General features: G+C 43.1%; 1 protein-coding gene across 1 annotated transcript in view; it reads left to right on the top strand.

Annotated features, from left to right (window-relative positions):
- Positions 1 to 5871: 5871 nt before the first annotated feature.
- Positions 5872 to 13273, top strand: part of LOC144681605 (inter-alpha-trypsin inhibitor heavy chain H3-like) — a 75816-nt gene continuing 68414 nt past the window's right edge. The window contains exons 1-5 of the mRNA XM_078543341.1: positions 5872 to 6057; positions 6143 to 6199; positions 8347 to 8376; positions 8704 to 8864; positions 11928 to 12032. Coding sequence (XP_078399467.1) covers positions 5968 to 6057; positions 6143 to 6199; positions 8347 to 8376; positions 8704 to 8864; positions 11928 to 12032 — 443 coding nt within the window. The 5' untranslated portion in view covers positions 5872 to 5967. The remainder of the gene's footprint in view (positions 6058 to 6142; positions 6200 to 8346; positions 8377 to 8703; positions 8865 to 11927; positions 12033 to 13273) is intronic.

Below are 13273 nucleotides of genomic sequence, written 5' to 3'. Positions count from 1 at the left end.
AGATTTATAATCTTTTTAACTAGTAAAGAATAGAAAATTCCTACCTAGGAATGTGAGTTTGATTCGTATTCAGATCCCATAGGTCAATGTCAAGAAACATCTGAACTGCTTCTCTTAACTGTCCCTCATTGTTTTTCTTCAGTTTCTTCACATTCCCTCGCTTGCTCAAGCTCACTCATTTGTTCTTTGTTTCTGTCACCCTGTTTCTCTGTATCTTCCGAGGTATGAAAGGAGTTCTTCAAGATGGTGAAAAGTGCTATATCAGCTCCTTACTCCACAGTTTGCTTTGTAAAATCTTAATGGCTTTATAAACCCTTGTAGCCCCAGATAATGTTCAATTAACCTTAAACCAATTGGGTGGAAGCAGTTAAAATTGACCGGTTGATCTCCCATCCAATATCCCACCATTTTCCATTTTAACCGGTGTCGCCTAGCAGGTGGTAGTCTAAAGCTGGTGGGGACCTTATTTAAATAAGCATAATTTTGTCACCTGTGTCTGTTGGAAACTTCAGCTCCTGCTAGCTCCCCGCCACCACCGCCCAGGCTCCCCACCCCCCAACAACCTTGTGGTCTCTAATTAAGTGGGTCCATCTGTATTTCTAAACTCATTAGGGGGCTGCTGGCCTGGATGATCCCATCAATGGGAATAGTTGTGGAAGGTGGTACACCTTAGCTCATCTGGCCACCTCTACTACACTGAGGCACCTTCTGAAAATACGAACATGCGAATCAGGAGCAGGAGGAGGCCACTCGGCCCCTCAGGCCTGCTCTGTCATTCAATAAGATGATGGCTGATCTGAATTTAACTTCAACCCCACATTGCTGTCTTCTCCCGATAACCTTTCACCATCTTGTTAATCAAGAATCTATCTAGCCCTGCCTTAAAAATATTCAAAGACTCTGCTTCCACCACCTTTTGAGGAAGAGGAAGCAACCTCTCCAAATCCATTCTGTCAAGACCCTTCAGGATCTTAAAGGTTTCAATTAAGTTGCCTCTTACTCTTCTAAATTCCACTGGATACAAGCCTAACCTGTCCAGTCGTCCGCAGCTAAGACCACGGAATCTTGGCTTATGGGTTTTTTTAAATTTGTATAAGAGATGTGAGCGTAGCTGGCTAGGCCAGTATTTATTGCCCATCCCTAATTGCCCTTGAAAAGGTGATAAGCTGAATGCATGAACTACTGCAGTCCATGTTGTGTAGGTACACCCACTGTGCTGTTAGGAAAGAAGTTCCAGGATTTTGAACTGCTGTAGCGAGGGAATGGCGATATAGTTCCAAGTCAGGATGGTGAGTGGCTTGGAGGGGAACTTGTAGGTGGTGGTGTTGCCATGTGCCACCTTCTGTCTAGGTGATAGAAGTCATGGGCTTGGAAAGTGCTGTTGAAGGACCCTTGGCAAGTTGCAGCAGCACATCTTGCAGATGGTACACACTGTGCCATTGTGCACTAGTGGTGGAGGGAATGAATGTTTAAGATGGTGGATTGGGGTGCTGATCAAGCAGGCTGCTTTGTCCTGGAGGTGTTGATCTTTTTTTTTTGAGCTGCACTCATTCAGGTAAGTATTCCATCACACTCCTAACTTGTGCATTGTAGATAGTGGACAGGCTTTGAGGAGTCAGGAGGTGAGTTACTCATCAGAATTCCCAGCCTCTGAACTGCTTTCATGGCCATTATTTATATTGTAGGTCCAGTTAAAATGCTGCCTCGATGTCAAGGGCAGTCACTTTTTTTTTCATTCACGGAATGTGGGCTTCACCAGCTGGGCCAGCATTTATTGCCCATCCCTAGTTGCCATTGAGAAGGTGGTGGTGAGCTGCCTTCTCAAACCACTGCAGTCTATATGGTGTAGGTACACCCACGGTGCTGTTAAGGAGAGAGTTCTAGGATTTTGACCCAGCGACAGTGAAGGAACAGCGATATATTTCCAAGTCAGGATGCTGAGTGACTTGGAGGGGAACTTCCAGGTGGTGGTGTTCCCATCTATCTGCTGCCCTTGTCCTTCTAGGTGGTAGTGGTCGTGGGTTTGGAAGGTGCTGGTCTAAGGAGCCTTGGTGAATTCCTGCAGTGCATCTTGTAGATGCTACACACTGCTGCTGCTATGTGTTGGCGGTGGAGGGAATGAATGTTTGTGCGTGCGGTGACAATCAAGCGGGCTGTTTTGTCCTGGCCGGATCAAGCTTCTTGAGTGTTGTGGGAGCTGCACTCATCCAGGCAAATGGGGAGTATTCCATCACACTCCTGATTTGTGCCTTGTAGATGGTGGACAGGCTTTGGGGAGTCAGGAGGTGAATTGCTTGTAGCATGATTCCTAGCCTCTGACCTGCTCTTGTAGCCACAGTATTTATATGGCTAGTCCAGTTCAGTTTCTGGTCAATGGTAATCTCCAGGATGTTGACAGTGGGGATTCAGTGATGGTAATGCCATTGAACATCAAGGGGTGATGGTTGGATTCTCTCTTGTTGGAGATGGTCATTGCCTGGCACTTGTGTGGCGGAAATGTTACTTGCCACTTGTCAACCCAAGCCTGGCTATTGTCCAGGTCTTGCTGCATTTGGACATGGATTGCTTCAGTATCTGAGGAGATGTGAATGGTGCTGAACATTGTGCAATCATCAGCGACCATCCCCACTTCTAACCTTATGATGGAAGGAAGGTCATTGATGAAGCAGCTGAAGATGGTTGTGCCAAGGACATTACCCTGAGGAACTCCTGCAGTAATGTCCTGGAGCTGAGATGAATGACCTCCAACAACCACAACCATCTTCCTTTGTGCTAAGCATCACTCCAACCAGCGGAGCACTTTCCCCCTGATTCCCAATGACTCCAGTTTTGCTAGGGCTCTTTGATGCCACACTCGGTCAAATGCTGCCTTAATGTCAAGTGCAGTCACTCGGGAGTTCAGCTCTTTTGTTCATGTTTGAACCATGGCTGTAATGAGGTGAGGAGCTGAGTGGCCCTGGCAGAACCCAAACTGGGCATCAGTGAGTAGGTTATTGTTAAGCAAGTGCTGCTTGATAGCACTATTGATGGCCCCTTCCATCACTTTACTGATGATCGAGAGTAGACTGATGGGGCAGTAATTGGCCAAGTTGGATTTGCCCTGCTTTTTTTTTTGTGTACAGGACATACCTGGGCAATTTTCCACATAGCTGGGTAGATGCCAGAGTTGTAGCTGTACTGGAACAGCTTGGCTAGGGGCGCAGCAAGTTCTGGAGCACAAATCTTCAGTACTATTGCCGGAATATTGTCAGAGCCCATAGCCTTTGCACTATCCAGTGTCTTCAGCCATTTCTTGATATCATGTGGAGTGAACTGTATTGGCTGAAGACTGGCCCCTGTGATGCTGGGGATCTCTGGAGGAGACCAAGATGGATTATCCACTCGATATTCTGGCTGAAGATTGTACCAAATGCTCCATCCTTACCTTTTGCACTGATGTGCTGGTCTCCTCCATCATTGAGGATGGGAATATTTGTGGAGACTCCTCCTTCAGTGAGTTGTTTAATTGTCCACCACCATTCACGACTGGATGTGGCAGGACTGCAGAGCTTAGATCTGATCCGTTGGTTGTGGGATCAGTTAGCCCTGTTTCTCACTTGCTGCTTATACTGTTTGGCATGCAAGTAGTCCTGTGTTATAGCTTCACCAGGTTGACATCTCATATTTAGGTATGCCTGGTGTTGCTCCTGGCATGCCCTCCTTCACTCTTCATTGAACCAGGGTTGATCCCCTGGCTTGATGGTAATGGTAGACTGGGGGATATGCCGGCATGAGGTTACATATTGTGTTCGAGGATAATTCTGCCGCTAATGATGATGGCCCACAGCACCTCATGGTCATCCAGTCTTGAGTTGCTATATCTGTTCGAAATCCATGCTATTTAGCATGGTGGTAGTGTCACACAACACGATGGAGAGTATCCTCAATGTGAAGGCAGGACTTTGTCTCCACAACGACCGTGCGGTGGTCACTCCTAATGATGCTATCATGGACAGATGCATCTGCGGTAGGCAGGTTTGGTGAGGATGAGGTCAAGAATGTTTTTCCCTCTTGTTGGTTCCCTCACCACCTGTCGCAGACCCAGTCTAGCAGCTATGTCATTTAGGACTTTGCCAGCTCGGTCAATGGTGGTGCTGCCGAGCCACTGTTGGTGGACATTGAAGTCCCCCACCCAGAATATATTCTGTGCTCTTGGCCCTTGCTACCCTCAGTGCTTCCTCCAAGTGTTCAATATGGTGTTCAGCTGAGGGAGTGCGGTACGTGGTAATCAGCAGGAGGTTTCTTTGCCCATGTTTGACCTGATGCCATGAGACTTCATGGGGTCCAGAGTCGATGTTGAGAGCTCCCAGGGCAACTCCCTCCCGACTGTATAGCACTGTGCCACCACTTCTGCTGGGTTTTTACAAACAATCGACAATGATTCCATGGTCATCATTAGACTTTTAATTCCAGGGCCAGAGTTTTATCCTCGTTGGGTGGGCTCAGCGGGAGCAGGCGGGGGCTGTTGGGAAGCCGGCCGCCGCCCATGGTTGGCTCCACTCCACGAATTGGCCCGCCTGCGTCGATCGCGAGCATCAGCGCTGAGTGCTACCTGTGTGGGCGGGGGGAGGAGGATGAGCGAGCCTGGTGCGCAGTTTGTGCATGTGCGTGAAAGAGCGCTTCAATCTCCCTGAGGCAGCTCTGTGCCTCAGGGAGATTGAAGCACTTTTAAAAAAAATTAATAAATACAATAAAAATTTAATGAAATATGTCCCCTCATGTGACCATGTCAGTGAGATGGGACATGTTTTTAATTTCAACATAAAATTTTTAATTAATTTGTTTTAGCTTTAGGAAACCTCATCCCGCTTGTGGATGAGGTTTCCTAAAAAATGTAAAGGCCTCTTGGCCTTTTTGTCTGCCCACCAACCGTTAGCTTGGACAGGCAGCGTAAACTTCAACTTAATTACCTTGTTAATGGCCTTAATAGGCCTTTCAATTATTGGCGGATGCGCAGCCGACTCCGGCGTGCGCCCACTGAACAAAATACCGTGCGAGTGCGCGATGACATCGCATCATATTATGTTTGGGCGTGTCAGGCGCGCACCCGCACGCCGAAGGTAAAATTCTGGTCCAGATTTTTATTGAATTCTATTTCCACCGTGATGGGATTCAAACCCAGATCACCCTGTGTTTCAGGATTACTAGTCCAGTGACAATACCACTACGCCATCGCCTCCCCTTATCTTTCAATTCAGCTCTTCTGCCCATGTTTGGTCCAAGACTGTAATCAGGTCTGGAGGTGAGTGTCCCTCATGGAACCCAAACTGAGCATTGGTGAGCAGTGCGTAGGTGCCACTTGATAGCATTGTCAACGACACCTGCCACCACCTTAGCGATGATTGAGAATAGACTGATGGGGTGGTAATTGGTTGGATTGGATTAGTCATGCTTTTTGTGGACAGGACGTACCTTGGTATTTTTCTCATTGTAGGGCAAATACCAGTGTTGTAATCACTCTGCCTCTGTCCATCATTTGCCTTCTAAAGAAAACATGGAAGTTCTGCCCCCTAGAAGACAGGAGGGAATCTCAAACTGAGGAGACCCAGCGCAACCATTTTTTAAAGGTGTTCTGCCAATCTTCTGACAGAAATTAATCAGAATATCCACTAAACATCCTGACCCTAAAAGTGGGAGACCGGCAGAACCCTGTGGAATTATCCACTCCTGTAACTAAAATAATCAACGAATTTACATTTCAGCATTAAGCCCCATATACAGACTAATCTTTGTTCCTGACTGTTCAGGTTTCACAATTTCTCTATAAACATCTTTGTTTGCTTTAATTATGCTGACTGTTATATCCTCCACTGGGTCAATACTTTTTGGCAATTGTAGGAGTATGGTCAATGCCACTGTTGCTTATTAACAGAGTTCAGAATAAAACCTAGTTTCTTGTAACTCAATTGATGCATAGCATTGTGCAAAATGAAGACAATGTTGTCCTTTCTTTTATTAATTTCTATTCCAGCGTTAATATCCTCTGATTTCATAACAACAGAAGCAGAGCAGCATAAGGTAATGTATTATTTATAATGACCAAATATTTATAATAACCTTAACTGGCTGATAGTTCAAACATTTTAATTTTTATTTTGAGCAGGGTGATTATGCGAACACTTTGTCAAATGATCTGAAGCTGGCCAGAAGAACCCTGAAGGTATGCAGCAGCTAACCTGTACATGCAAAAATACTGAGCTTCATTTAAATACTTTGAAATGCTATCTCAAGTAAAATTTAACAGGATTAACTATTGATTATATGCCTCATGTCTGAGTTTTGACCAATGCCAGTCATAGCAGACGTTGTCCTCACCAGTCGTGATTTACAAGCCTCATACACAACTGAAACTATTTTCAAACCACCCACTAATTTGATAAAAATAATACAACAATCGAGGTAACTTTTCCAATTGAAATCCTGTGCGAGAGTAAACCAAGGACAATTTTATTAATCCTCATTAAACCCTCTGGTTAGGTTCCAGACTTATGATCACCATCTAGCATCTAATTTTCTTCAGCAGTGGATACTGCTTCAATTTGCTGTAAGTCTTGCTTTGCTTTGCTCTCGGTTGATAACAACTGTCAGTGCAGCCACCAACTGTGGATGATTTTTGTACCAAAGGATCAATTATTATGATGTCTTTGGTGCAAAAATCATCCTGAGTTGATACCCTATTTATTGCAATTCATAGTACATGATTCCTGTTTATTAAATGTGAAATATATTCCCCAATTGCAGTGGTATATGAGCCTCTTATGAATTCATGAGGTATAACTGCTGATTCACAAAATTAGCTGGCACATGTCAATGAACTTTAGTGGAAACATTTATTTAATTTATAAACCCTCATGAAACCTCATCCCACCCATGGATGAGGTTCCATGAAAAATGCAAAGGCTGCCTGGGCTCTTTGCCTGCCCGCCAACCTTAAGGTTGGACGGACAGCTTTCTCAATAGGGTTAATTAGTTAATTAATGTCCTTAACTGCCTTAACTGGCCTTTGATAGTTCAGCGGGCACGCAGCCGAATTGGCTGTGTGCCCGCCAAACTGAATATCTAAATGACACGCGGTGACGTCAGGACACACGCCTGACGTCACCCCATGTCATCTTATGCCTTGGCGAGCGGGCCCCAACCCCACTCGCTGAGCCGAAAATTCTCCCCCAAATAAACTTTTGCACCATTCTGAGCGATTGTATCAAGGTCTGTTGTGCATTGCATGGGATACATGGCATAGAGACAGGCAGTCTGGCCCAAGCAGTGCATTTTGGCATTTATGCTCCACTCAAGCCTCTTCCCATTTTTCTTCATCTAAATCTATCATCATAACTCTCTATTCCCTGCTCCCTCATATATTTGTCTAGTTTCCCCTTAAATGCATCTATCTTATGCATTTCATCCATTTCCTGTGGTAGCAAGTTCCACATTCTTAGCAGTCTTTGGGTAAAGAAGTTTCTTCTAAATTTCCTATTAGATTTCTTGGTGACTATCTTACATTGATGGACTCTAGTTATGCTCTTCCCCACAAGAAGGAACATTCTCTCTTTATCCACTCAATCAAAGTCTCTCATAATTTTAATGACCTCTAATAGGTCACCCCTCAGCCTTCTTTTATCAGGAGAACAGAAACCCAGTCTGTCAATTCTTTCTTAACATGTATACCCACGTATTTCTGGTATCACTCCTGTAAATCTCCTCCGCACCCTCTCCAGTGCAACTATATCCTTTTTATATGGTGACCAGAACTGCCACTGTCTACATGCAGTCTAGCCAAGGTTCAACACAGATTTAGCATAACTTCCCCACTTTCCAATTCTATCCCTCTAGAATTCTATCCCTTTTTTTAAGGCCTTGCTAACCTGTGGTGCAACTTTTAGCGATTGATGTATTTGTACTCTGAGATCCCTTTGTTTCTCTACTCTACTGAGATTTGCATCTTCCAGGTAATATGTGATCTCTATCTTCCTCCTACCAAAATGTAACAAAATAAATGTAATTTATTTGTGTTGAACTTCATTAGCCAATTATTTGCCCATTCTTTAAGTTTATTAATGTTCTCCTGTAAATTATTGCAGTCTTCAGTATTGACTAACCCTACCCACCCCTTGAAATTTGGTGTAATCAATATTTTAATTCATAAAGGAGAGAGGAAAACTTTACAGTGCTGATATTTTAATTTATTTTTCTGGGTATCAAACATCTAATTCTTTGGAATTTAATCGCATTTCTTCTGTAATTCCATTTGCTTGCATAATATGTAGTTTGAAACATTGATGCCTTGGTCCTTTTCTTGGCTGTCAACAGAAAAGAAGCACCGAGGAGCATGTCAAAAAAGTAGGTTTAATTTCTCTGATACCATTTATTTCAGTAACAATTTGTGTTTATTGTTGATATGTTGGGTGATTTTTATCAGTCCCATTAAATTCTCTTCTTCCTCTACACAAATGCTGAATTGACTTTGTTTTGATGATTTATTGGGACTGTGATTTTGTGAAATGTATTTGAGGCTACCATTTGTACACTGTGACCATTTAGTGTGAAAATATTAGATGCTTTATCGTTAATGTTCCACTAGAACAACAGAAAGCATTGATTTAATTTAAATTGGTCTTTCTAGTTATTTTAGTTTCTTGCACTAATCATTTTTCATTGAAATAATAGGGGGATCTTGAAATCTATGGTATGAAGATTGATTGCAAAGTTACATCTAGATTTGCTCACAATGTGGTAATCACCCGGGTGGTAAATCGAGCAAATGAGTCAAGGGAAGCTTTCTTTGAAATGGAATTACCCAAAACAGCCTTCATTACCAACTTCAGCATGTGAGTATCAGCTTGATTATTCAGTCAACTTAACTAATTAGCATGAACTAGCTGTTTTATACTTACTGTGTGAAAGTGTGTGTGAAAAATTTGTAGATATAGTACAGTATATAAAACTAAAGATAAACTATTGTGATTCTACCTCAACAAATTAATTTTGCTTGGCTTAGGGAGGGTGAAAGCCATTTATAAAATTATAACACTTTATAAATAGAGGCATAGAGTATAAAAACAAGGAAGTTATGATAAAATAACTTAAAATGCTGGAAATGCTTAGCATGTCAGACAGCATCTGTGTAGAGAGAAGCAGAATTAAAGTTTCAAGTTGATGATTTTTCATCAGTTATAATGAAACTTTAAAAAGGTTTTGCCTAAAGTTCTGTGAACTGTACATTAAGAAGGATGTGAAGTTTTATGGAGGATGAAGAAAAGATTTATGAGGATGACTCTGGGAATGAGGGACTTCAGCTACACGGGTGAATTAGAGAAGCTAGGTTTGTTCTCCTTAAAGGAGAGAAGGTTGAGTGGAGATTTGATAGGGGTGTTCAAAATCTTGAGGCTTCTGAACAGGGTAGTTGAGGAAAAATTGTCTCCATTGGCGGAAAGGTGAAGAACCAGAGAGCACCGATTTAAGGTTCCTGGCAAAAGGACTGACGGTGAGATGAGGTAAAACCTTTTTACACGGCGACTGATCTGAAATGCACTACTGAGATTATGCTGGAGGCAGATTCAATCGTGGCTTTCAAAAGAGAATTGTATAAGCGTCTGAAGAGAAAAAGTTACAGGGCTGTGGGGAAAAGGTGGGGGAGTGGGTCTAGCTGATTTGCTCTTGAGGAGGGCTGACATGGACACAAATGGCCCACTTCTGGACTGTTATATGATTTATGATTCTTGATTTTATTGCATTTTGCTTGTTTCAAAGTGATTGCTACTGACTTATTATTTCTGCCAAATCAAAATGTAATTTTGTGCAGTTAAAAACACATAAGGCTATGGGCCTAGTGCTGGAAAATGGGATTAGAATTAGTACTTGTTTGACCAGCGCAGAATCGATGGGCCAAAGGGCCTTTTTATGTGCTGTAGACCTCTATGACTCTAAGAGCACTCCCATATTTAGAAGTCAGTAAGCCTATTTGAATTTGCTGCAACGATCATACGTCTGATTTTATGGGGTTTTTTTGAACATTGGGGAGGAAAAAAGTGCCATTGTGAACTAGGAAGGGAAACAGTTTATTAAATAATTTTGTGAAAAGGTTACTGAGCTGGATTTTGTCGGGGCAGTGGTGGCCCCAATGGTGGTCTGGAAAGCTGGAGTAATCATGCTTAGGCTGTTCTAGAAATCTCCGGATCCTATGGTAATCAGGCAGCTAATAAACTGCCCTCAGGCCTCCTGTACCATTAAGAGGTGAAATCCCACATCCAGGAGCTGCCAGCCATTTGGAGGGTATGGAGGCCTTGAGGCCCAGCAGTGCCACTGGGAGCAGTGGCCAGCGTTGGAACTGTAGCCAGCCCAGTGAAGCAACTTTACCCTCAGGAGAAGATAAGTGGGGTCAAGGTTGCCGGGACTGATCAGGCAGGCACAAGCTAGAGGGGAGGAGAATGGTTGGTCAGAGCAGTGGGGGTGGTGTTACCATGGGTGGCCATGTCACAGGATGGCCCCTCTATGGGCCTCCGGGTGCCCTACCCTCCTGCTCACAGGAAGGCTGCAGTATTTACCTGGTGATTTCCCAATGCAGCAGAGGCCCCCCCCACCCCCTGCCATCTGCTGGTAAACTGCCAGTGGCAGTGGGAAGAAGCACTTAGATGGCCCTTAACTAGCCACTTAAGGGCTCCAATTTGCCTCTGGGCAGGAAGACCTCCCTTCACTATCCCCGCCGCTGATATAATTCGATGGCATCTGGAAGATGACACCATTATATGTGACCCCCCACCCCTGCAGTGCCTCCCAACCTGCTCCCGAGGGATTCATTAAATTCTGTCCACCATTTAAGATTCAGCTGGAGAATACCAATACATAACGACAATATTGTCAATTCCTCTGCAAGAAATCACAAAAATTTCAGCAATCTTCTAACTGGCTTGTAGCTATTATTACAAAATCATTTGTAGGCATTTGAGAAGTTATTGGCCAGTTTCTCTTTGTAAACCCCTTTTCAACTTGCAATATCCCTATCATTTGTAAAAATTCGATGACAGGATGGCAAATGCTATAAAGTTGAGTTAGAGCATGAAATAGAATTACTGAATGGCTCTAATTCACACTAACTTTGGAGCACATTGAAAAAAGATGTCTTTCCTTATTTTATGCCTTCTTGTTGAAATGCTACATGATAGAAGAATATTTAATTTCTTTCATAAGAATTGACACGACTGTAATTTGAATGAATTGGGATAAGAGCAACTGGTTCAAATCAGTCCAGATGAGAACATTTCTCCATTCCTTTCTATCTCTGACAGTTTTTTTTTAGAGATTTGCAACTAATGTTGTCTCCTGCCATACACTCCATGCTCCTGAGATTGTCTGTTCAATGGTTTTAAGTTCTCCCTGCTTTATTCCTCCAAGGTCTCATTCTTATCTCCTCCCTGACTTTGCTGTGCTCTTACGACCATCTTTCCCCTTTCATTTTGCTACATGACTCCAAGATATTTGCAACCCCTATAACTCTGGGATTTACCCCTCATGTTTCTGAAGTTATATCTCTTTGCTCCCTGCCTCCAAGATTTTTCCCATCTATTACCTGGTATCATTCACCTAATCTCATTATCCCAGAGATGTCCTCAATTGTGTTCAAGCCAAACTTTCTACTCATTTTTCTGCATCCATAGCCCTCTATACTGCCCTCTCAGTATTTTCAAGATCATCCCGCTAGGTGTACAAATATGTGTTGAAATATAGTACAGCAATTAATAATTAGAAGCACATTAAATTAATGCGTATATTCCTCCTCGAACAGAATGAATGTAATTGAAAATAGTTGGTTAAAAGAAGGAACCAGGGGAGGAGGTATAAGAGAAGATGAATGAACCAAATTCCTGTTATCCATGTGATTTCTCTCTCTGTAGGACTCTAGATGAAGTGACATATGTGGGAGCTGTGAAAGAGAAAGAAGTTGCTCAGCAACAGTACAAGCAAGCAGTTTCACGGGGACAGACTGCAGGGCTTGTAAAGTAAGAACAATTTCCTAACTTTTAACTAATGACTTCCATTCTTCATCATTTTATTCCCTACACTATTTGATGAGTGAAACTCCTTGGGATTGTGCCCATGTCAATATTAACTGCAAAGAAATGAGAATAGGTACATGAAATTCCAATGGGCAGTGCCCCTCCTCCCACCCCGAAACACGTCCATTTATCATCACCTCTTGCCAAGGCAGTTTTCAACACGCCTGGTGATTATTTAATTAATTCTACGCAATCTTACCTTTTTCCCAATAGAAAATTCCCTGGGAATGAAATTTCAGAAAATAGAGTTACAGTGATGTATTGCAGTGATGTTTCTCCACACTGAATGATTGCGCACAGAGATTCCCTGCTGGCAGTATGGGATCACAGAAACGCTCCATCTACTTAAATAGCTTTTGACAAATATATCATTCATAACACAGTTTTAATGTTTGGATCTAACCAATTTAAAGGTGTAACTCAGGCAGATGCAATTGGAAAAGCTGGCAGAGACCCATAATGCCATATCTTCATCCACTTTGTACCCATTCAGGGTAGTGTCCTAGGCCCAACCATCTTCAGCTGCTTCATCAAAGACCTTCCCTCCGTCAGAAGTTCGCTGATGATTGCATAATGTTCATCACTATTGATGAGCCCTCAGATACCAAAGCAATCCATGTCCATGTGCAGCAAGAACTGAACAACATTCAAGCTTGGGTGAATCAGTGGCAAGTAACTTACATGCCACACAAGTACCAGGCAATGACCATTTCCAACAAGACAGAATCTAACCACCTCCCTTGACATTCAATGGTATTACCATGGCTGAATCCCTCACTATCAACATCCTGGGAGTTACCATTGACCAGAAACTGAACTGGATCAGCCTTATAAATACTGTGGCTACAAAGGCAGGTCAGAGGCTGAGAATTCTGCAGCGAGTAGCTCATCTTCTGTCTCCCCAAAGCCTGTCCACCATCTATAAGGCTCAAGTTAGGAGTGTGTTGGAAAACTCTCTACTTGCCTCGATGAGTGTGGCCCCAACAACACTCATGAAGCTTAACACCATCCAGCACCTTCCAATCCAGCAACTTTTACCACCATGAAGAACAAGAGCAGCAGATGCATGGGAACACCAACACCTTCAAGTTCCCCTCCAAGTCACAAACCATCCTGACTTGGAGCTATATCGCAGTTCCTTCAGTGTCACAGGTCAAAATCCTGGAACTCCCTTCCTAACAGCA

This window comes from Cetorhinus maximus, chromosome 6 (genome assembly GCF_964194155.1).
Source record: "Cetorhinus maximus chromosome 6, sCetMax3.hap1.1, whole genome shotgun sequence".
Taxonomy (NCBI): domain Eukaryota; kingdom Metazoa; phylum Chordata; class Chondrichthyes; order Lamniformes; family Cetorhinidae; genus Cetorhinus; species Cetorhinus maximus.
The sequence above is the reverse complement of the archived record's forward strand: the minus strand, read 5'-3'. Positions and strand labels throughout refer to the sequence as shown.